Genomic DNA, 25,654 nt, shown 5'->3' with positions numbered 1-25,654 from the left:
CATGGTGTCACCTGCACTAAAATTGATACTAGAGCTAATTTATGTTACATCACCTCTTCAAGGTTGTTCATCTGTGTTGCCACTTTTCGTATGTACAAGTGAACTTTCATCATATCGATGCTATATAAGGTTCCTTCCAGCAGGTCAACCAGAGACTGCAACTAGAATCAGACCATAAAATGCGAGGTTAGACAATGTGGAGCATTTAGTTTTACAAAGGATCATTTTTTAAAAACTTTCTTCCTCAATGCATATCATTTTCAGAACTTGCAGGATTTAAAATCCACAGTAATCTTGAGAAGGTTTCAACTAAAATTTATTTTAGCATCATTCTCTCTTTTACTCAGGAATCATTAACTCTTTGCCGGGGTGCAGGTTCACAGGGCTGAATACCCTACAGTATGTTGCCCAATGAGCCATTCTTCATGCATAAAACCAGATAATGGTGTCAGCAGGCTGTTCTATTATAGAATCGTAGAATTTACAGTGCAGGAGGAGGCCATTCGGCCCATCGAGTCTGCACCGGCCCTTACAAAGAGCACCCTACTCAAGCCCACGTCTGTACCCTATCCCCATAACCCCCACTTAACCTTTTTCGACACTAAGGCCAATTTAGCATGGCCAATCCAACTAACCCGCACATTTTGAACTGTGGGAGGAAATCGGAGCACTTGGAGGAGAACCACACAGACACGGGGAGAACATGCAGACTCCGCACAGACAGTGACCCAAGCCGGGAATTGAACCTGGGACCCTGGAGCTGTGGAGCAACTGTGCTAACCACTCTGCTACCGTGCTGCCACCACTATGCTACCGTGCTGCCCCACTATGCTACCGTGCTGCTGGGGGGGTTTCATAGCCAAACCAAATCCTTTCCTCACCTGGGGCGAAATTCTCCTACCCGCCCCGCCACATTTCTGCCCCGACCGGCCGGCGGGAGTCTCCGTAACACCGGCCGGTCAATGGGGTTTCCCATTGTGGGGCAGCCCCACGCCGTCGGGAAACCCCCGGGCGCCGGCAAAACGGAGACTCCCGCCGGCGGAGAATGACGCCCCTGATGTCCAAATGTTCAACTTTCCAAAATATAAGACCATAAGACATAGGAGCAGAAGTAAGGCCATTCGGCCCATCGAGTCCACTCCACCATTCAATCATGACTGATTTCAACTCCATTTACCCACTCTCTCTCCATAGCCCTTAATTCCTCGAGAAATCAAGAATTTATCAACTTCTGTCTTAAAGACACAACGTCCCAGCCTCCACCGCCCTCTGTGGCAATGAATTCCACAGACCCACCACTCTCTGGCTGAAGAAATTTCTCCTCATCTCTGTTCTAAAGTGACTCCCTTTTATTCTAAGGCTGTGCCCCCGGGTCCTAGTCTCCCCTGCTAATGGAAACAACTTCCCTACGTCCACCCTATCTAAGCCATTCATTATCTTGTAAGTTTCTATTAGATCTCCCCTCAACCTCCTAAACTCCAATGAATATAATCCCAGGATCCTCAGACGTTCATCGTATGTTAGGCCTACCATTCCTGGGATCATCCGTGTGAATCTCCGCTGGACCCGCTCCAGAGCCAGTATGTCCTTCCTGAGGTGTGGGGCCCAAAATTGCTCACAGTATTCTAAATGGGGCCTAATGCTTTATAAAGCTTCAGAAGTACATCCCTGCTTTTATATTCCAAGCCTCTTGAGATAAATGACAACATTGCATTTGCTTTCTTAATTACGGACTCAACCTGCAAGTTTACCTTTAGAGAATCCTGGACTAGGACTCCCAAGTCCCTTTGCACTTCAGCATTATGAATTTTGTCACCGTTTAGAAAATAGTCCATGCTTCTATTCTTTTTTCCAAAGTGCAAGATCTTGCAATTGCCCACGTTGAATTTCATCAGCCATTTCTTGGACCACTCTCCTAAACTATCTAAATCTTTCTGCAGCCTCCCCACCTCCTCCATACTACCTGCCCCTCCACCTATCTTTGTATCATCGGCAAACTTAGCCAGAATGCCCCCAGTCCCATCATCTAGATCGTTAATATATAAAGAGAACGGACTTCCGGGTGTGGCTATGCAGAGCTAGGTCGCATATTCGGCAGCTCCTGCTTGGAACGGACTTTTGGGCTCTTTTACAGGGCCCCCACGGCATTTGTTTGACATTTCCCGGTGTGGGAAGAAGGCTGCAATATTCACCCGACAGTGTCCCCCAGGAAGGGTATGTCTCTGGGTTGCCAGACACGGCAGAAACAGTAAAAGATTTGGCTGCAACTGCAGGATAAACAGGGCCTCTTCCAGCATGCAGGGGGAAGGGCAAGCTTAAAGCTGCAAGCTGACCTGAGGGCCTGTATCAAAGGTGAATTCTAGCAGCAGAGGGAACAACTGTGAAAAGACCTCATCAAGGCCACTGAAGGGACTTCCGGTTGCGGTGATGCCTAGCTAGCCGCACGCTTCGGCGGCTCCAGCTCCGACGGACCTTCGGGCTCTTTTAAGAGCCCCAACGGGGAATTTTTCGACGACGCAACCCGGTGTGGGGTGTGTGAGAAGGGAGTCCCCCCCCAAACGAAGGAGGAAAAAACCGGCGGCGGCGGCTGCAGCGCGAGGAATCGTCGACCAAAGGGTCAGAAAGAGAGAAGTACAAGATGGCGGCGGAGAAAGCGCAGGTGACATGGGGGCCTGAGCAGGATGAAATTGTGAGACGGTGCATGGAGCTGCTGAAGAGGGAGGTGCTGACCCCGTTGCTACAGGCAATTGAGGGGCTCAAGGAGACATTAAAGACCCAGGAGACAGAGCTCCGCGTGGTGGAGCAGAAGGTGACAGATATTGAGGACGAGATCCTGGGCCTGGCGGTTAAGACACAGACGCACGAGGCACTTCATAAAAAGTGTACTGAAAGGATCGAAGCCCTAGAAAATGGAGCGCGAAGGAAGAACCTTCGGATACTGGGTCTCCCTGAGGGTGTGGAAGGAGTGGACTGTGGAGCGTACGCAAGTACGATGCCGAGCTCACTGATGGGTGCTGAGGCCCCTACGGGCCCCTTGGAGGTGGAGTGGGCAAATCGGATTCCGGCGAGAAGACCAAAAGCGGGAGAACCACCCAGGGCGATAATCGTGCGATTTTACCGCCTTAAGGACAGAGAAGAGGTCCTGAGATGGGCTAAAAAGGTGCGGAGTAGCAGATGGGAGAATGCAGTGGTACGGGTATACCAGGATTGGAGTGTGGAGGTGGCGAGAAGGAGGGCGAGCTTCAACCGAGCCAAAGAGGTGTTGCATAAAAGGAAGGTGAAGTTCGGGATGCTGCAGCCGGCAAGACTATGGGTCACGTATCAGGAGAGACACCATTATTTCGAGACGGCGGAGGAAGCATGGACCTTCATCAAAGAAGAGAAATTGGATCGGAACTGAGGGACTGATGCTGCAGGAAATGTTATTGTTAATGTTATGGTTGAAGTTAATTGAGAAGTAAATTGGGAAGGGGGGAGACATTGGGGAAATGTGGGCGCCGGTGAGGGGGGAAAGACGGGACATGTTGGAGAATGGGGAAGGGGAGGGGGAGGGGAAAGGGAGCTGCGCCATAAGAGGCGGGTCAGGTAAAGGGATGTTCCCGCGCCAGAAAGAATAAGGCGGGAAGACAGGCGCAAGGCGGATGGGAGTTCCCCACACGGGGGGGTCGAGGAGTGAGCAGGAGTAGCCGGGGTCAGTTGAAGTCAGCTGACTTACGGAAGTAATATGGGGGGAGCAATCATGCTAGAAAGAGATCTAGCGGGGAGGGAGGGGGAGGGGGGGGACAACTGGGTTGCTGCTACGGAAATCCAAAAGGAAATGGCTAAAGAGTGGGTGGGCGGGGATGGTGTGCGACGCTGGGGGAGCGAGCGGGAGCGCGGAGGCGGGATATGGGACTGGCCTAGAGAAGGTAATGGCTAGTCGACACGGGAGGGGGGCAGGTAGCCCCCTAGTGAGGCTGATCACGTGGAACGTGAGAGGCCTGAACGGACCGATAAAAAGGGCCCGAGTGCTCACGCATTTGAAAGGACTAAGGGCAGACGTGGTTATGCTCCAAGAGACGCACCTAAAGGTGGCGGACCAAGGTAGGCTAAGGAAAGGATGGGTGGGACAGGTGTTCCACTCAGGACTGGATGCAAAGAATAGAGGGGTGGCCATTTTAGTGGGGAAACGGGTAGCATTTGAAGCAAAGAACATCGTAGCAGATAGCGGAGGTAGATATGTAATGGTGAGTGGCAGGCTGGAGGGAATGGAGGTCGTGTTGGTTAATGTGTATGCCCCAAACTGGGACGATGCGGGATTTATGAGACGGATGCTGGGACGTATACCGGACCTGGAGGTAGGAAACTTGATTTTAGGAGGGGACTTTAATACGGTGCTGGACCGGGGCTAGATAGATCCAGCTCAAGGACCGGAAGAAGGCCGGCAGCGGCCAAGGTACTTAAGGGGTTTATGGACCAAATGGGGGTAGTGGATCCATGGCGATTTCTTAGACCTAGGGCTAGGGAGTTTTCCTTCTTCTCCCATGTCCATAAAGTGTACTCCCGGATAGATTTTTTTGTTTTGGGAAGGTCGTTGATCTCTAGGGTGGAAGAAGCTGAGTACTCAGCCATAGCGGTTTCGGATCATGCCCCACATTGGGTGGACCTGGAATTAGGAGAGGAAAGGGAGCAGAGAACACTCTGGCGATTAGATGTGGGACTGATGGCGGATGAGGGAGTGTGTGCAAGAGTGCGGGGGTGTATTGAGAGATACCTGGAGGTCAATGACGACGGCGGGGTCCCTGTGGGAGTGGTATGGGAAGCACTAAAAGCGGTGGTCAGAGGAGAGCTGATCTCCATTGGGGCCCACAAAAGGAAAACAGAGGCCAAGGAAAGGGAAAGATTACTGGGGGAGATTTTAAGGGTGGATAGGGAATTTGCAGAGACCCCGGAGGAGGAATTGTACAGGGAGAGGAGACGACTCCAGACGGAATTTGACCTTCTGACCACCAGAAAGGCGGAGGTACTGTGGAGGAAGGCACAGGGGAGGAGGTATGAATATGGGGAAAAGGCTAGTCGCCTGTTGGCTCATCAATTGCGAAAGAGGGCAGCAGCGAGGGAGATAGGAGGAATTAGAGACGAAAGGGGAGACACGGTGCGAAGGGCAGGAAAGATAAATGAGGTGTTCAAGACCTTCTATGAGGAACTGTATAGGTCTCAACCCCCAGAGGGAGAGGAGGGGATGCGGCAGTTCCTGGACCAATTGAGGTTCCCGAAAGTGGAGGAGCGGGGGGTGGTAGGCCTGGGGGCACCGATTGGGGTGGACGAGGTTATTAAGGGACTGGGAAGCATGCAAGCAGGGAAGGTCCCAGGACCAGATGGGTTCCCGGTGGAGTATTACAGAAAATATGTGGACTTGTTGGCCCCGTTGATGGTGAGGATGTTCAATGAGGCCAGGAAAGGGGGGACTCTACCCCCGACGATGTCGGAGGCGACGATATCGTTAATTTTGAAGAGGGATAAAGATCCGTTGCAGTGCGGGCCCTATAGACCCATTTCATTATTGAACGTGGACGCCAAATTGTTGGCAAAGGTACTGGCATCGAGGATAGAGGACTGTGTCCTGGGGGTGGTGCACGAAGACCAGACAGGGTTCGTAAAAGGGAGACAACTGAATGTTAACGTGCGACGACTATTAGGGGTGATAATGATGCCCCCAGTGGAGGGGGAGGCAGAGATAGTGGCGGCAATGGACGCAGAGAAGGCATTTGATAGGGTGGAGTGGGAGTATTTATGGGAAGTGTTTAGGAGGTTTGGGTTTGGGAAACGGGTTTATTAGCTGGGTTAGACTTCTTTATGGGGCTCCAACGGCAAGCGTAGTTACAGGTCGACATAGATCGGAGTATTTCCGACTATATAGGGGAACAAGACAGGGATGCCCGCTGTCTCCATTGTTGTTCGCGTTGGCAATTGAACCTCTGGCCATGGCGTTGAGAGACTCCAGGAAATGAAGAGGGGTGATTAGAGGGGGAGAAGAACACCGAGTCTCGTTATACGCGGATGACCTATTGTTATACGTGTCGGACCCAGCGGGGGGGATGATAGAGGTTATGCGAATTTTGAGGAGGTTCGGGGATTTCTCGGGGTATAGGCTAAACATGGGGAAGAGTGAATTATTTGTGATACATCCAGGGGACCAGAGTAGAGAGATAGAAGGCTTGCCTCTAAGGAAAGTGGAAAGAAACTTCCGATACCTGGGGATTCAGATCGCTAGGAGCTGGGGAACCTTGCACAGACTTAATCTGACACGGTTGGTAGAACAAATGGAGGAGGACTTCAAGAGGTGGGACATGCAGCCTCTATCGCTGGCGGGCAGGGTGCAAGCAATTAAGATGATGGTCCTCCCGAGGTTCTTATTTGTATTTCAATGTCTCCCTATACTAATCACCAAGACCTTTTTTAATAAAATAGACAGGAGCATCACGAGCTTCGTGTGGGCAGGGAAAGTTCCGAGAGTAAGGAGGGGGTTCCTTCAGCGTAGTAGGGACAGAGGAGGATTGGCACTACCGAACTTGGGCGATTACTATTGGGCCACCAATGTGGCAATGATACGTAAATGGATGATGGAGGGTGAGGGAGCGGCGTGGAGAAGACTGGAGAGAAAGTCCTGTAAAGGGACGAGTTTAGAGGCGCTGGTGACGGCGCCGCTACCGATCTCACCTAAAAAGTTTACCACAAACCCGGTGGTGGCGGCAACATTGAATATCTGGGGACAGTGGAGGCGACAGAGAGGGGTGCGGGGAGCCCTGGTGGGGTCCCCAATCAGGAACAACCATAGGTTCGCCCCAGGAAGAATGGATGGAGGATTTCAGAGCTGGTACCAGTTGGGAATTAGGAGGGTGGGAGATTTATTTATAGATGGGACTTTTGCGAGCTTGGGAGCATTGGAGGAAAAGTATAAGTTGCCCCGGGGAAATTTCTTGAGATATATGCAGATGAGGGCGTTTACTAGACAGCAGGTGAGGGAATTTCCGTTGCTCCCGACACAGGGGATACAGGACAGGGTGCTTTCAGGGGTGTGGGTCGGAGGGGGCAAGGTGTCAGAGATTTACCGAGAGATGAGGGAAGAGGGGGAGGAGTCGGTGGGCGAACTAAAAGGAAAGTGGGAAGAAGAACTAGGGGAGGAGATAGAGGAGGGTATGTGGGCTGATGCCCTAAGCAGGGTAAATTCCTCTTCCTCATGCGCCAGGCTTAGCCTGATTCAATTTAAGGTGCTACATAGAGCACACATAATGGGAGCAAGATTGAGCAGGTTCTTTGGAGTGGAGGACAAATGTGGGAGGTGTGGCGGGAGCCCGGCAAACCACGCACATATGTTTTGGGCATGCCCGGCACTGGAAGGGTATTGGAAGGGAGTGACGGGAGTGATTTCGCGGGTGGTGAAGGCCCGGGTCAAACCAGGCTGGGGGTTAGCTCTATTTGGAGTTGCGGAAGAGCCGGGAGTGCAGGAGGCGAAAGAGGCCGACGTTGTGGCCTTTGCGTCCCTAGTAGCCCGGCGCAGGATCCTACTCATGTGGAAGGAGGCGAAACCCCCCGGACTGGAGGCCTGGGTAAATGATATGGCGGGGTTCATTAAACTGGAGCAGATAAAGTTTGCCCTGAGAGGATCGGCTCAAGGGCTCACCAGGCGGTGGCAGCCATTTCTCGACTACCTAGGAGAACGTTAGAGGGAAGACAGATGACCAGCAGCAGCAACCCAGGGGGAGGGAGGGAGGGGGGGAGGGGGGGGGGGCGGGAGTTTAGTTTAGTTTAGGTCAAAGATAAATGGGTTTTGTTACTTGTGTATTGTTAAAAATTTCTGTATTGTTATTGTTTCGTTTGCTTTGTAAGAGGGGAAAAATTGTTGTTTGGGAAAAAAATTTCAATAAAACATATTTATAAAAAAATATATAGATATAAAGAGAACAGCTGTGGCCCCAACACTGAACCCTGCGGGACACCACTCATCACCGGTTGCCATACTCTTAGCTACTGATCAGAAATAGGTGCCACAGCTATTTACCTTTGGCATGGGGAGTGGATGGACCATAAAGTTACAGGGGAACAGAAAGTCAGGACCCCTGAGCATGCTGTGGAGTTTTAACAGTGTACCTGTGACATCACCAATTGGTTCCCCTGATTGACTGGCTTTGCTTCAAGTTAAACAGGGGACCTGGTTGATGGAGGCTTCAGAAACAGGTAAATCCATGGGACATGGTGGGAGGTCAATTGAATGGGGTGTTAATCATGGGCTCCCGGTTGGAAAGCGGGTGAGGGAAGGACTGGAGGCTCCAAGGAGTAGATTGGAGGTCTGGTTGGATACGGCTGCTCTGAATCCTCATGGGGACATTGGAAGCCTGTTTGGTTAGTAGGGGAAGAGGCTAGAGACCATAGAAAGTGGGAACAGAGACCTGAGAAGGACGATCAGGGGCTTGGAGGGAAAATCGCTTAACTTGTAGGGTGGAGGTCAGAGGTCGGATGCATGTAGTGGGGCGATCAGAGGCCTGAAGGGGATGGGCATGCTGGATTCAAGGAGTACGTACAAAGGCACTGTCCTCCTGAATCTGCCAAGTCCTTACCTGGATGTAGTTGCCAGAACACCTGTGGCCTTGTGAATCGTGGCCAACCAGAGTTAACATTCAAAGCTGAATTACAATGAGGATCCCAGTCTCATTATTGCATTTAAAATGCCTACCTGACTCCTTGGAGCAGGTTGGCTGCCTTCCCATCTTGCAGCCTCATTTAAAATGGAAAATGGATGGGTTTGGGTCAGGAATCATGAATTTAAGACTTTAACCCCAACTCCAACTTCACCTCCCCCACCCCCTCACCAAACCAAATCCAGGCTGTTAGTTTAGATTAAAATTCCACACCTTTGTAAATTTGCTAAAGCCTGGAATAAATTAGAGTTAAACTGTTGTTGCTGGAGAAAAGTCACAGTTTGTCAACAGTTTGCAAATATTCAACCGCAGGCTAATTTGCAGTTCCCCAGCAACAGCAAATAGTCTGTCACTTTTCAATTGTTCAGATGTGATGTTTTTTATTTGGTATTATTATTTTAGGAATGTGATAGATGCTTTCAGAACATTTACATTCATGAACTGTACTACCCAACCATTTCCTATTTGCTGCGGGTACTACTAGGAATTAACAGGAACATATCATTGATTATTTTATAAAAGATAGCTTTAACTGAACTACCACCTTTTTTATCTCCTCCACTGTTGCTAAATTATCAGACTGCTTGCCCAAAATCCAGCACTGGATGAACAGAAATGTCCTCCAATTAAATATTGGAAAGACTGAAGCCATTATTTTTAATCCCTGCTTCAAACTCCATTACCGAGCTACTAACTAACCTACCAGGACATGGTGACATAGTGGCAATGTAAATGGACTAGCAATCCAGAAACCCAAGCTAACACTCTGGGAGCATGGATTCAAATCTCAGCTCGTGGAATTTAAATTCAAGTAATAAAACCTGGAATATAAAGCTAGTCTTCGTATTTGTTCAGAGAGATAGTCATAGAATCCCTATAGTGCTGAAGGAGGCTAACTGGCCCATCACGTCTGCACCAACCCTTGGAAAGACGTAGGACCTAGGACCATGCCCCAAACCTATAATCCCTAACCCAGTAACCCCACCTAACCTTTTGGACATTAAGGGGCAATTTAGCATGGCCAATCCATCTAACTTGCACATCTTTGGACTGTGGGAGGAAACCGGAGCACCCGGAGGAAACCCACGCAGACATGGGGAGAATGTGCAAACTCCACACAGACAATCACCCAAGGCTGGAATTGAATTCATATCCCTGGCATATCACTGCTGTGAGGCAGCAGTGTTACTACTGTGCCAGTGTGCCACCTGTATTGGTGAGCATGAAACTATCACTGTTTGTTGCAAAGTTCCATTGGTTTACAATATCCTTTAGGAAACCTGCCATCGTTCTTGACCTAATCTGACCTAATATGTCATTTAGTGACTTAGTGTCTTATTTTGTTTTTTAATGCCCCTGTGATGCACCTTAAGATGTTCTACAACATTAAAGATAGTTTATAAATATTAGCTATCGTTGTAACTGCACTTATATTGCTTTAGATTGTAACATGGTAAATGTTATAAAGACCTGACTTTAAGCAACACAAGTTCACGCAAACCAGATAATAAACTATGTAAAGCTAATTTAAGATTATCAGTTGGGTTTGCAGTGTGGCTCACTTATCATACAATTTACAATGCAGAAGGAGGCCATTCGGCCCATCGAGTCTGTACCGGCTCTTGGAAAGAGCACCCTACCCAAGGTCAACACCTCCACCCTATCCCCATAACCCAGCAACCCCACCCAACATTAAGGGCAATTTATCATGGCCAATCCACCTAACCTGCATATCTTTGGACTGTGGGAGGAAACCGGAGCACCCGGAGGAAACTCACGCGCACACGGGGAGGATGTGCAGACTCCGCACAGACAGTGACCCAAGCCGGAATCGAACCTGGGACCCTGGAGCTGTGAAGCAATTGTGCTACCCACAATGCTACCATGCTGCCCGAATGCTGCCTTATGCATGCTAGAAGCCACACATATTTGCACAAAGTCAGAAGGAACCATGCATTATGTCCTTTCCAGCTAAACAAAATCTTGGGTCAGCCATCCCCTGGTTCATTCCTCATGGCAATGCTTTGACCAATCAGATTCAACCTGCCTCATTTGAATTTGAAACAAAAGCTTGGCAGCGGGCAGTTAAGTCCACTGCTGCATTCTCCATCGCAATGCCTCTACCAATCATAGCCCACTTTCCAACCAATCAGCACTCTCGTCTCATGCAGTATAAACTGTTGTTTCCTTTACTGTTGGATTATTTTACAAGCTGTCCTGATGAACGCAAAATGAAAATCTAAGGCAGCATGTCTCTTTTTTTCAGCAATATTCACCAAATGATTATTTGTGAAGCTACATCTTATGTGGTAGCGGCACTGTAGCACAGTAGGTAGCACTGTTGCTTCACAGCTCCAAGGTCCCAAGTTCGATTCCCGGCTTGGGTCACTGTGTGGAGTCTGCACGTTCTACCCGTGTCTGCGTGGGTTTCCTCCAGGTGCTCCAGTTTCCTCCCACATGTCCCGAAAGACGTGCTGTTAGGTAATTTGGACATTCTGAATTCTCCCTCTGTGTACCCGAACAGGTGCCAGACTGTAGCGACTAGTGGCTTTTCACAGTAACTTCATTGCTGTGTTAATGTAAACCTACTTGTGACAATAAAGATTATAGTCATAATTATTATTATCTTTACTGTAGAGAATATAACCCTTATATTCATTTAACAGACATATCAGGCACAATAAAATTTAATTAATAAATTTAATGGACATCAACAGAAACTACTTTTAGATTTTCACATTTTACACTTGACATTGTATTTCTGGGATACCTTAAAGAATTCTGGAGCTTGCTTTCTGAGCTTTTCCATTCTCCACTCGTTTTCACAAGGGTTGAGAGACGATGGGGGAGCTGTACAGGAACACTTACAGTCTGTCCCAGAGCTAACAGTTTCAACTGCGTAGAAGTCTTCAAAACGTAAACTGCCATTTCTGATGCGACTGCAAGCGTCCTTTGTCAGAGGTCTCATGATACACTTGCAACGGCAGTCAGAACCCTCAGAAATCATCTGAACTTGGTCATTTTCCCCAAACAACTGTGGAGGTAAAAACAATTGGGTTCAGTAAAAACATACAAACCAAAGTCAATGAGGTTCCATGCTTTCTACGGGCCTATCTTCACAGCCTCTCACGTTCTGGCATGTACCAATGCATTCCACAGCTAATTAAATATTTCTTGAAAGGTAGTTACTTTTATAATACAGGAATGTAGCATCCAATTTGCACACAGCCAGGTCCACATACAACAGTGAAAGAAATGACCAGATAATCTGTTTTGATGGTATTGATTGAGGGATAAATATTGGACAGAACACATGTAGAATTCTCCTACTCTTCTTTGAAAAAATGGGATGTAAACTCAAGAGGACTGAGTGGTTATCAATTTTAATCTCATCAACAAAACGGTACCTCCAACAATGTAGGACCTTACGGTATTGCACTAAAGTGTTAGCCTGGATTGTACGCTTTATAGTTTTTGAAGTGAGGCTTGCACAACTGAGAAACAAAAGTGCTACCAGGCAGGTACCTCGGCTGGAATTTTCTAGCCGTTCTCGCCGGCGAGATCTTCCAGTCCCACCAAAACCGAACCTCGGAGTCTTACATAGAATTCAAAACCCACTTGACAGCCAACCAATGGCAGGCTGCTCCAAGCTGGGCTTCCATGCCGGGCAAGGAAAAGCTCTGCCCTTGAGCAAACCCCAATATAACAAAAATTAACTAGTACAATGGGGTGATTTGTAGCCGCATTAGTTGTCAGCGTGAACGGCCCAAAATCCCGCCAGTGTCAGGAAATTAGATTTTTGCCCGCAAGATCCCGTTTCCTGATTTTCCCCACCCTTTGCCGGTGATGTAACAAGGTTCTCACCCAGAAATGGTGGGAGCCACATTTCCATACATTTTAATAAATTTTAACCTAATTTAAGGGCTTCCCAGCTACTGAATATTCATAAGTTGGCGAGGTTTGCAACAGGAACGTAAAAACAGCAATCAGTCCAGGGAATCAGCAATGGGCACCAAGGTAAGTATAATGGGGGAGAAGATGAAGTACGAGTGCAAGCTAGCTAGTAAAGGAATATAGGAAGAGATTTTTTCAATATATAAAAGGTAAGAGAGAGACAAAAATAGACATTGGACCACTAGAAAATGTGGCTGGAGAAGTAAAAATAGGAAACAAAGAAATGGCAGACGAACTGAATAGTTACTTTGCATCAGTCTTCACGGTGGAAGACACCAGTGGGATGCCAGAGCTCCAGGAGAACCAGGGGGCAGAGGTGAGTGCAGTGACCATTACTAAGGAGAAGGTTCTGGGGAAACTGAAAGGTCTGAAGGTGGATAAGTCACCTGGACTGGATGGACTACACCCCAAGGTCCTGAAAGATATAGCTGAGGAAATTGTAGAGGCATTAGTGATGATCTTTCAGGAATCACTGGAGGCAGGAAGGGTCCCAGAGGACTGGAAGGTGGCGAATGTTTAAGATGGGAAGGAGGCAGAAGACGGGGAATTATAGACCGGTTAGCCTGACTTCGGTCATTGGTAAGATCTGTTATTAAAGATGACTTATCTGTAAGAGTCTTATTAAAGATGAGATCGTGAAGCACTTGGAAGTGCATGGTAAAATAGGACTGAGTCAGCACAGCTTTGTCAAAGGGAGGTCGTGTCTGAAAAATCTGTTCGAGTTCTTTGAATAGGTAACAAGCAAGTTAGACAAAGGAGAACCAGTGGACGTGATTTATTTAGATTTTCAGAAGGTCTTTGACAAGGTGCCGCATAGGAGACTGTTAAACAAGTTAAGAGTTCATTGTGTTCAGGGTAAGATCCTGGCATGGATAGAGGATTGGCTGACTGGCAGAAGGCAAAGAGTGGGGATAAAGAGGTCTTTTTCAGGTTGGCAGCCGGTGACTAGTGGTGTGCCTCAGGGGTCTGTGCTGGGACGACAACGTTTTACAATATACATTAATGATCTGGAAGAAGGTACTGAAGGCACTGGTGCTAAGTTTGCAGATGATACAAAGATCTGTAGAGGGACAGGTAGTATTGAGGAAGCAAGGGGGCTGCAGAAGGACCTGGATAAACTAGGAGAGTTGGGCAATGAAGTGGCAAGTGAAATACAATGTGGAAAAGTGTGAGGTTATGCACTTTGGAAGGAGGAATCTAGGCAGGGACTATTTTCTAAATGGGAAATGCTTTGGAAAGCAGAAGCACAAAGGGACTTGGGAGTCCTTGTTCACGATTCTCTTCAGGTTAATATGCAGGTTCAGTCAGCAGTTAAGAAGTCAAATGCAATGTTAACATTCATGTCAAGAGGGCTAGAATACAAGACCAGGGATGTACGTCTGAGGCTATATAAGGCTCTGGTCAGATCCCATTTGGAGTATTGTGAGCAGTTTTGGGCCCCATATCTAAGGAAGGATGTGCTGGCCTTGGGAAGGGTCCAGAGGAGGTTCACAAAAATGATCCCTGGAATGAAGAACTTGTCGTATGAGGAACGTTTGAGGACTCTGGGTCTGTACTCGTTGAGAGTTTAGAAGGATGAGGGGGGATCTTATTGAAACGTACAAGATACTATGAGGCCTGGATAGAGTGGGTGTGGAGAGGATGTTTCCACTTCGAGGAAAAACTAGAACCATAGGACACCATCTCACATTAAAGGGACGATCCTTTAAAACAGAGATGAGGAGGAATTTCTTCAGCCAGAGGGTGGTGAATCTGTGGAACTCTTTGCCGCAGAAGGCTGTGGAGGCCAATTCACTGAGTGTCTTTAAGACAGAGATAGATCTGTTCTTGATTAATAAGGGGATCTGGGGTTATGGGGAGAAGGCAGGAGAATGGGGATGAGAAAATGTCAGCCATGAGCTATGTCTATGTCTATGTTTATGATTGAATGGCGGAGCAGACTCGATGGGCCAAGTGGCCTAATTCTGCTCCTATGTCTTATGGTCTAATGGGCATGATCCAGATTTGCATATTCAAGTGAGTCGTTAATCTCACTTGAATATGTCTGTGCCGGGGTTACCAAAGCGGGATCTAACAGCTTCGCCTCAAAAACCCCAAGCGGGTCTTTTAGCACTGGTTTCCATAAACGTGGACAATTGTACCGGCACTTGGCGGGGGGGGAGGGGGGTCTCCCAGGTGATCGGGGGCCACCGGGAGGTCGGGCTCTGGACAAGATGGTACCCTGGCAACTCCTGACGCCACCTGGGCACTGTCAGCCTGGCAATGCCACCCAAGCACCGTGAAAGTTCAAGGTACCCAGGTGGCACTGCCAGGCTGGCAGAGCCAATTTGGCATTTTGCCTGTGCCAGGGATTGGGCCCAGGATTTACCTGCCCTTATGAGGTGGGGTGCAGGGGGCTTGTGGAGTTCCTAATTGGTAAACTGGGGCATTGGGTGGGGTCTGGAAGTCACAGGGGGCAGTCCAAAAATTGGGGTGCTATTTAAAAATGGCCCCCCGATCTATTCCTGCACTGGTTAGGTGTGCTGGTTAGTGCAGGAAATAAGCCTATGTGCGGCCTCAGCAGGGCATTCCTTCCAAGGCCCCAAAATGAAGCTCAGTCGGGCGGCATTGCGGCGCAGTGGTTAGCACTGCTGCCTCCTGGTGCCAACGTACCGGGTTCGATCCCCGTGTCTGCATGAGTCTCAGCCCCACAATCCAAAGATGTGCAGGGTAGGTGGATTGGCCTTGATAAATTGCCCCTTAATTGGAAACATTTTGAAAAATAAATACATACATTTTTTTAAATGAAGCAGAGTCCCGTTTAATAGCAGGGCTATTCTTCATGGGAAACCCCCACTAAACGTGCCCAAAACAGAATTCTGTTTCATTTCCATTAAATCACCCCCCCCCCCCCCCGCAGTGTCGAGCCCTTCTCATCCCAATGCCAGGAATTGGATGCAGGTGCTCCGGCCTGAGTCTCCCGCACCGCCGCCCCCCCCCCCCCTCCCCTCCCCCCCCCAGCCATCCTAAATACCCCATTCTTCTAAGTGATAAGCATTTTGGCATTTTATTCTGGAGTTGCCAACTCTTCAGGATTGCCCAGGAGAGTCCCAGCCACAGTACAGCTTCACACCTGTGAATTTCCTTCACCTGCTGGCTTCCCAGTTCTCAGAATGTCTTGTGTGACAGCTGCTACTGCAAAATCACATGCAAAGTCGGTTAACCATAGCAGATCCCTTCTTTATAAGGTAGATGCAATGTCATTTGCAAACTCAGCATGTCACATCACATCATCAATATGTGGTCAAACGTTTTATGAGCACACCGAGTTGGCAATCCTATCTTCCAACATATAAGTTCTCCAGACTCCCCCTCTGTCTTCTGAGCCCTCCTGATTCCAACCCTTGTAAAAGGGCAAATCAGTTGGTGTCCTGTCTGCGGTGGTGGAGGCTGATATCATTGAGCTGGAAGCTTCTGTGCACCGACAGCTGGCGATGTTGCAGTTGCTGCAGCAATAAATTTAAATGCCCAGGCTAGCAGCCACCGCAGCGGGGGGAGATCCAGACCCCGTTCCAGGACTGTTAGCAACCCTATTGTTGATCAGTTTGAAACGTATTTTGAATTGTGACAAAAATACAGGTTTCTGCCTCATTGTTTGATGTTTGGTTTAGTTGTATCATTTTCAAATAATTTTTTTAAGAAAACCCAGAGCCCCTGCTGTCACATTGCCTCAGGTGCTGACGGAACAATTGAAGCAGGAAAGAGGTTGTTTAATTTCCATGTAAATGTGTTCAAATAAACAAAGGATACAACTCTATAAACAAATGGCGACGGTCCTGGCCGAGGGATCTATGGAAAATTCTGCTGTTGTAGATAACCCTAGGCAGTAAGTCCTTCTGCTAGAATGGTGCAAATCAATAATAATATCTAAGTAAAAGATTTCTTGGAGGTTGCAATATCTCAAGTTTCTTAAAATTAAGAACCGAATGAAAGTTAAAGTTGACAAATCACCTTGGTCTGATGCCTGATTTGTTATGCTCTAGGTGTGGCATAAGCGGCTTCCTTGTGGTGCACTTGACAAAGGAAGGTTCAGACGTGGAAATAACTTCAACACGTTTATTAAACTGTTTACACTTCTATTACTCGGGTTCGACACTACTGCTAATCCTACTATAGCTACCCAGACTGACTAACCAGTCTGCTGCAATCCACGTGGTGGGAGTGATATTGAATCAACCCTGTGTCTGGACTCACTGACTGTCTCCACTGGAAAGAGGCAGATCATGTGTGTGGTGTCCTTTATATATGGGTTGGTGTAATGCCCTCCTGTGGTCGTGTCATCTCTGTGTGTATCGTGAATGTTCATTGGTCGTGTCCTATCTAACTGATCTATTGGTTGAGAGGGTGTGTGTGATGTCTCTGGTGCTCCCTCCAGTGTCTAGCTAGCCTACATGTATTTACATTAACTCCCCGTGTGCCCATAGTGATGCACATCACCACAATGCCCTGCATTCTAGGGATTTAGAAGTGAGCCACAGAGAGTGGATGATTTTGATTTTCCAGAATTTGCTAAATTCTAAAATAGTCCCCATGGATTGTAAAGTAGCAAACATTATCCCAGTATTCAAGAAAGGAGGGAGAAAGAAAACAGGGAACCAGAGCCCAGTTTGCCAGGCATCAAGGAACAAAGAAAGAACAAAGAAAAGTACAGCACAGCATCAGGCCCTTCGGCCCTCCAAGCCTGCACCGACCATGCTGCCCGTCCAAACGAAAATCTTCTACACTTCCGGGGTCCGTATCCCTCTATTCCCATCCTATTCATGTATTTGTTAAGATGCCCTTAAACGTCACTATCGTCCCTGCTTCCACCACCTCCTCCGGCAGCGAGTTCCAGGCACCCACCACCCTCTGTGTAAAAAACTTGCTTCGTACATCTCCTCTAAACCTTGCCCCGCGCACCTTAAACCTACGCCCCCCTAGCAATTGAGCCCTCTACCCTGGGAAAAAGCCTCTGACTATCCACTCTGTCTATGCCCTTCATAATTTTGTAGACCTCTATCAGGTCGCCCCTCAACCTCCGTCATTCCAGTGAGAACGAACCGAGTTTATTCAACCTCTCCTCATAGCTAATGCCCTCCATACCAGGCCCTTTAAAGTAATGTGTTCAGTCCTAGACACGTCATAAAAAGATTGCAGGCATTGGAAAGGCTATGGAGAAGAACAATTGATCTTGGGTATAAAGCGAGTTATAGGGACAGATTAGAGAAACTCAAGCTCTGTCGATGAGACAGTGCCACTTGAGTGTCAGTCTGACACTGCCGAGGTGCCAAGCTGGCATTTTTTGTGTGTGATCACATCGGGGGTGTTGGGAGGGTGCAGGCGAGCCAGGGACCCTCCCATAGTGCTTTGGCGCTTGAGAGGATCTCAGAGGCCTTGGAGGCTTGGACGCCATTTAAAAATGGCGACCCGATCTCTCGCTATACTGAGGAGTTCCAGCCAGCAGAGCTCCTCGGTGTAGAAAACGGGACTATGTGTGGCCTCAACTGCACATTCCCCGCTGAGTTGCATTCCCCGCAAGTGGCATTTTATAGCCATGTGTTTCTTGGTGCTGCGAGCGCCAGGAAACATGCGGCTAAACGTACTCACTATGGGACTTTGTTCCCATTTAGTTGAATCCCGCTCATATAAACTGACTTGCCGACGACAATGTTACCTGACTAATGGAAGTTATCTTTTTACTTCCTAGTTCAGATTTGCAAACAAAGCTTCCTTTTGTTTTCTTAATGACTTGTTTTAATTTTGTGGAATATATATCTGATGAACTTATACTTTTATGGAAGCATATTACTCAAATGTTGATTAGTAGTTATTTGGCTGCAGTTGTAGGGCTCCACAGTAATCACAACTCATCCAAAATGGTATTTTATGTCACAATCCAATTTCATAACTCAGCATAAAAATAAGAGAAAGAATAAACTAAAAATCAAGGAACATGTCCACAAAAATGTCGGAGCTGTCCATCATAGAACATACAGTGCAGAAGGAGGCCATTCGGCCCATCGAGCCTGCACCGACCCACTTAAGCCCTCACTTCCACCCTATCCCCGTAACCCAATAACTCCTCCTAACCTTTTTGGTCACTAATGGCAATTTATCATGGCCAATCCACCTAACCTGCACGTCTTTGGACTGTGGGGGGAAACCGGAGCACCCAGAGGAAACCCACGCAGACACAGGGAGAACGTGCAAACTCCACACAGACAATGACCCAAACCAGGAATTGAACCCTGGACCCTGGCGATATGAAGCCACAGTGCTATCCACTTGTGCTACCGTGCTGCCCAAATCATATTCAATTCTAATAGGCGATCCCGTGTTTATAACAGTTGGAACACTAAGTTGCGAATAAGCGAGTGAGAGAGTACTGCATGCACTTAATAAATCATTAATCAGATTGATTAGCAGGTCAGTCAACATTCCAGCTGTATGCCAAGATACCAGCTTGTGTCTACTTCATCAGTCGTAATGCAGTTCAACTAATACTAGCCTAAAATTTAAAAAGCGTGTTTTCATACAAAATAGGTGTTTGAGTGCAATAACATTTCTGATGTGGTGACTAATTTGGTAATTTGGTCATCTCCTTCTCCATTCTCACCAAAAGTATTTACTTCTGGGTTTCCAGAGTGTGGTGACACAAAGTGAATACTGTAGGTTTCGTCCCATATTGACATGTGTCAGCCCTATTGACTGGCCTCATTTGATTGGTATTCCTCGCCAACAAACCTGGCCTGGCTTCCTTTTCACTGTCCAATAGCTGCATCCACCTCAGTCTCAGACTGCTGACCACTTCCCGACCAGTACTTCACATCGTGGGACTGCAAGCGGACATTGTGCCAACTGTTGAGCAGCTTAACCACGGACTGCAGGTCTCATACTGCCGATCGGTGGTGGGGGACAAGCCGAGCAGCGGGCAGAGGGTGAGAAACTGAGCGGAGCTCCAAACTGGGGCCTCCAACATTAGCATCACTCGCCCACATGGACGCCCGTCAGCCCCTGTCCCCACCCCTGCTGCGCATACGGTGAGCATCACACAGCCCAGCCTCGCTCTTCCCTACCACCTCAAACACCGCAACCAATCGGGGACTGCCCGCGGCAGTCATTCTTAAAAGCCGGTTGCGCCAGTTGGGATGTTCTTCCCGTGATTGGGATCGCCATAACCGATGGCTCTGCGACCCTCCTGACACCTGCCCGCGATCCACCCGCGGGTCGCCACCCTGATTTTGCAAAACCCTGGATTAAATGAATGTTTTCTAAATGATATTCACAGTCTCTAGGTATTTTGTAAATCACAATTTATTTTGTTTTGTAATTTACATTTCAGACCCTGATACAACTTCACACAAATTGATCTAATTGGGATTTATTTGTGAATAGCCGAATTTGAACCCTTGTGTCAAGTGTGTTTGTCTCTTTTGTTAAAATTAATAACTACTGTGACTCCAAGTAGTATGTATGTCGAGAAACTAATTGTCTGACTGTGAATGGGTGTCGACATTAGTTTCCTGGCATTTGGGAGAGAATGTTCAACAATGCTTGCTGCAGTACTAGCACATAAGCTAAATAGCTGTTAATTCACTTTTGTTTTATCTACTGCTCAAAATGTGGTGAGCAAATTTTAATAGTTTGCTAGAGTGAACATGCCCAATTCCTGGAGTTCTTGTTTGAAAGAATATCTCTATATTCCCTCAGGAAATGTTTCTTTGGCTTCAGTCTTTTCAAACTAAAGACCACATAATGTCAAATGTTCATCTCAGCATAACTTCTAGTCTCGTAACACTGTATGCTTCTCAGCGCAACACATTAGAACTTTGTTTTGGTGTCCAATCTATCAAAAACATTTGAGTCAAATTTTATTAAAACACTGTAAACAAGAAATGCCGGAAACATTGAGCTGGATTCTCCGTCCCACCGCGCCAGATTTCTGGTACAGCATTCTGGCAGAGTGCTCCGTGTGGCCGGCTGCTCAATGGGGTTGCCACCCCACGCCATCGGGAAACCTCCGGGCCGCCGGCAAAATGGAGCATCCCGACGCTGGAGAATCCAGCCCATTGTATTAGCTGCAGTATTTATATGGGAGAGTGAATGTATGCATGGATAACTGATAAGTTTGCTGAACTACTCTTATCTAAGGAATAATGAGCATCAAAGATACATCTGAAGCAAGAAATGGGGACATCATAAACAAGAAAAGGGGCTGTCTGAAACAATTATGAAAATCTTGTAGCGCAGTGGGTAGCACCCTTGCTTCTGAGCCAGAATCTCCAGTTTCAAGTCCTAGCCCAGGACTTGATAGCCAAGGAAGGTGTATTCGTAATGTGGCCAAACAAGTTGAGTATCAACCTGCAAATCCTTCCAATACATCTCAATGGCAGGCGGTAAGAGTAGGAGAGATCCCTGGTCAGCCTTATGATGGTAAAAAACATTGGAGCTTCTACCATGACCATCCATAGCTCCGGACTACAACATGCTTGTAAATTAAATACACTTTGCTGCAGAACCTCAGACTCTCTGGGGCAACTGTAACACACCACCACCAAAACAAGAATAGGGGGCTGGATTCTCCGGTCGCCGATGCCAAAATCGTGTACGGCGACCGGCTGGAGAACCCGAGTTCCCAACCAAATCGCGGGCGGCGCTGCTTCCACAATGCTCCGCCCCCTCCAAAGCAGCATACTCTAGGAATATGTATCGACGGCCTCAACACGTTGCCTGAGGCCCGCTCCCGATGCTCTGCCCCCGACTGGCTGAGTTCCCAACGGCGTGGGACACGTGTGGTCTCACCTGTCGGGAACTCAGCATGGTTGCTGCGGACTCAGTCCAGCGACTCCACAGTCGGGGGAGGGCCGATCCATGGGCAGGGGGAGACATTATTCGGGGCTGGGGGCACTTTGGAGGATGTGGTTCGGGCGCACAAACCGGCCAAAGGGGGGGACTATTTCGCGGGCCGGGTCCACGAGCGGCTGGCGCCATGTAGCACGGTGCGGCTGCTGCAGGCTGCCGCCGTACGCATGCGTGGCCATGGACCTGCCAATTCTCCGGGTCGTATCGGGAGCTAGAGCTGGATGCTCTACGCTGCCGTCCTGCTAGACCCCAGCAAATGAGGGAATCGGTGGCTGTTTTGCGCCATTCCGTTCCCGCGCCGGTCTGGGGACATAGCCCCAGAATCGGAGATTCCAGCCCAGGGATTCACTGAAGAAATACCAACACCAAAACAAGAATAGGGCCACATTGAAAAAATGAGTATACAGGTCCTGACGACACGTTGTGATGACAGCTAGTATGTGGTTACCAAACTGTGGAAGGAACCCATGATTGACTTAATAGCAAGTTCCTGTAGTCATCTGGTGACAAATTACAAAGCAATATTTGCATATGGTTAACACTTAGTTGGGAACTGGAGTAAGCAGAAAGCAACTTGAACGGTGATGGTAGAACTTCACGCTAGAGTATTTGTGAATGTAGATTTTAAAGACATCTTATATTATTTGGTAATATTCCACAAAAAACGCCGTCCATAAGTTTATGTTAGCTAAAACTTGGAGCTGGGAAATTACAACTTTTTAGTAATCACAAGAAGACAGTGAAGTGCTTAGCTGCAATTCATCATAGGTCGATGTGATACGAACCAAGGGCCATAATTTTACGTTGCTCGGACAAGCGCCTGCTGAACCTGGAAGTGCATGAAATTATGCGAGAAGCCGTTGAGCATTTGTCGTGACATTATTCTGCACTCAAGCAATATTTGAGTAGGAGGGCGCATGAGTCAGAAGCGTGCCCACTGACAATCAAGCAGGCAATTTAGCCCATTAAGGGGCCATGGAGCACAATTTTATGTGACCTGTTTGCTTTATGGTTGGTCGCGGGTTGAGTGGCCAGGCAGCCTTTACGGTTTACCTTCAACATTGACCCAGGGCGAGATGTGATGTCAGGGCTGAAATAAAATCTAAAATGTTGTCTGGGGACTGAGGTTTGTGTTTCAATGTGGTGCCTCTACATTCTTTGCATAGTTTTTCCATCGCTATTTATTTTTCACAGGTCACCTCCCTGAGACAATTGCGCTGTCCCCCTGAGGAAGCACAATATAAACGCCAGCAGGTATACTCCCTTTTCCCTATGCCTGCCCTCTTCCCACGCTCCCTGACAGTGTCCAATCTTTCACCGCATTCCATGCCGGATAGCCGTTAACTGGCTAGTGAGCATGGAATTGCGCTCCGGGGTCGACTGTGGCTGGGAACATATTTCATGTCACTCCCGAGCTATCACGTGCCCAAAACATTCAGGCCAAGAATTCAATTTGGGGTGGGATTTTCCAGCTGTTCCCACCGTTGGGATCTTCCGGTCCCGCTGACGGCGACTCCCACCCTGTGCGGATTCCCCGGTAGTGGAGGGTGTGAACAATGGAAAACCCCATTGCGAGCGGCGAGACCGTAAGATCCTGCAGGCAGCCAATGGCAGACCATTGCCACAGCCACAACACATGCCGGGGTGGGGGCGTCCTGCCCCTTGTTCAACAGTTGTCGAGTGGAAACATCAATAACATATTCTTTTGTTTTTTTTAAAAATATGTTCAATCAAAGTTTTCCAAAAAGGAAAGAAAATATACAAAAGAAAAGTAAAAAGGGCAATACGCCAACAAACAAAGCAACTTAATCCTCTAACCCTTAAACGATTTAACAAATTAAGAACAAAATGGGGCAAACGCCCCTTACATAAACCAAAACACGAAACCCCCCCCCCCCCCGGGTTGCTGCTGCTATTGACCTCCACCTAGCATCCCGCAAGAAAGTCAAGGAACGGTTGCCACTGCCTGGAGAACCCCTGCACAGACCCCTGCAAGGCAAACTTTATCTTCTCCAACCTGAGAAACCCCGCCATGTCATTGATCTAAGCCTCCACACTTGGGGGCTTCGCATCCCTCCACATTAGTAAGATCCTTCTCCGGGCTACCAAAAAGGCAAAGGCCAGAACTCCGGCCTCTTTCGGCTCCTGCACTCCCGGCTCGTCTGACACCCCCAAATATTGCTATCCCCCAGCTCGGTTTTACCCGAGTATCCAAGACCTTGGACATAGCCTTTGCGAAACCCCTCCAAAACCCTGCAAGCGCCGGACACGCCCAGAACATATGGGCGTGGTTTGCTGGGCTCCCCGAACACCTGACACACCTGTCCACTACCCCAAAAAAGTACACATCCTCTCCCCTGTCATATGCGCCCTGTGCACCACTTTAAACTGGATCAGGCTGAGCCTGGCACAAGACGAGGAGGGCCCAGGGCGTCAGCCCACAGGCCCTCATCCAGCTCCTCACCCAGCTCCTCCTCCCACCTGCCCTTCAGCTCCTCCACCGAGGCTTCCTCCGCCTCCTGCAGCTCCTGGTATATCGCCGAGACCTTACCCTCTCTGACCCACACACCCGAAATCACCCTGTCCTGTATCCTCCGACAGGCAGCAGCGGGAATTCCCCTACCTGCCTCCTCACAAACGCCCTAACCTGCATATACCTGAAGGCATTTCCCGGGGGTAACCCAAATTTCCCCTTCAGCGCCCACAGACGAGCAAAAGTCCTGTCAATAAATAGGTCCCCCATTCTTTCAATTCCCGCCCGATGCCAACTTAGGAATCCGCCATCCATCCTGCCCGGTGCAAACCTATGGTTCCGTATCGGGGACCAGACTGAGGCCCCCACCTCCCCCCTGTGCCGTCTCCACTGCCACCAGATCCTCAATGTCGCCGCCACCACCGGGCTCGTGGTGTACCGCGTCGGCGGTAGCAGCAACGGTGCCGTCACCAGTGACCCCAGGCTAGTACCTACACATGACGCTGCCTCTAGTCTTTTCCACGCCCCCTCTCCCTCCATTACCCATTTCCGAATCATTGCCACATTAGCTCCCCAGTAATAGCTACACAAATTTGGCAGCATCAGCCCCCTCCGACCCCCCCCGGACCCCCCCGACTGCGCTCCAAGAACAGTCTCTTAATCCTCGGGGTCTTTCTTGCCCATACAAACCCCATAATGCTCTTGCTCACTCGCTTGGAGATGAGAATAGGCAGGCACTGGAACACGAACAAGAACCTAGGGAGGACCGTCATCTTAACGGACTGCACCCTACCCGCCAGGGAGAGTGGCAACACATCCCATCTCCTAAAGTCCTCCTCAATCTGGTCTACCAACCGCGCCAAGTTAAGCTCATGCAGGACCCCCCCAACTCCCGGCCACCTGGATACCCAAATACCGGAAACTCCTCTCCACCCTCGTGAGCGGCAGCTCCTCCAGCCTCCTTTCCTGACCCCTCGCATGCACCACAAAGAGCTCACTCTTCCCAACATTAAGCTTGTATCCCGAGGAGTCTCCAAACTCCCTAAGAGTCTGCATGACCTCTGCCATCTCCACTGGATCCGCGATATACAAAAGCAGGTCATCTGCATATAATGAGACCCGATGTTCCTCCGCTCCCCGTATCAACACCCTCCAATTTCTAGACTCCCTTAGTGCCATGGCCAGCGGCTCAATTGCCAGGGCAAACAGCAGGGGGGACAGGGGGCACCCCTGTCTCGTCCCACGGTACAGTCTGAAGTACTCTGACCTCAGCCGATTTGTCGATACGCTCGCCACCGGGGGCCTGGTACAACAATTTGACCCACCATATGAACCCCTCCCCGAACCCAAACATGACCAGCACTTCCCACAGGTACTCCCACTCCACCCGATCAAAGGCCTTCTCCGCGTCCATTGCCGCCACCACTTTCGCCTCCCCCCCCCCCACCGAGGGCATCATGATCACATTCAGGAGCCTCCGCACATTTGCATTCAATTGCCTGCCCTTCACAAACCCCGTCTGGTCCTCCTGGGACACAATCCTCAATCCTAGAGGCCAGGACTTTCGCCAGCAACTTAGCGTCCACATTGAGGAGCAAAATCGGCCTATACGAGCCACACTGCAGGGGGTCCTTTTCCCGCTTGAGGATAAGCGAGATCAGTGCCCGAG

The 25,654-nt window shown here is 48.8% G+C and overlaps 1 protein-coding gene across 1 annotated transcript in view; it reads right to left on the bottom strand.

The window, feature by feature from the left end:
* The window catches only part of olfml2a (olfactomedin-like 2A), a 96,168-nt gene that overhangs the window by 46,855 nt on the left and 23,659 nt on the right, over positions 1-25,654 (bottom strand). Inside the window, exons 2-3 of the mRNA XM_072488441.1 lie at positions 11,449-11,712; positions 54-161 (exon numbers count right to left, since the gene is read on the bottom strand). Coding sequence (XP_072344542.1) covers positions 54-161; positions 11,449-11,712 — 372 coding nt within the window. The remainder of the gene's footprint in view (positions 1-53; positions 162-11,448; positions 11,713-25,654) is intronic.

This window comes from Scyliorhinus torazame, chromosome 22 (assembly GCF_047496885.1).
Source record: "Scyliorhinus torazame isolate Kashiwa2021f chromosome 22, sScyTor2.1, whole genome shotgun sequence".
NCBI classification, from domain to species: Eukaryota; Metazoa; Chordata; class Chondrichthyes; order Carcharhiniformes; family Scyliorhinidae; genus Scyliorhinus; species Scyliorhinus torazame.
Note: the sequence above shows the minus strand (reverse complement) of the source record. Positions and strands in the feature narration are given on the sequence as shown.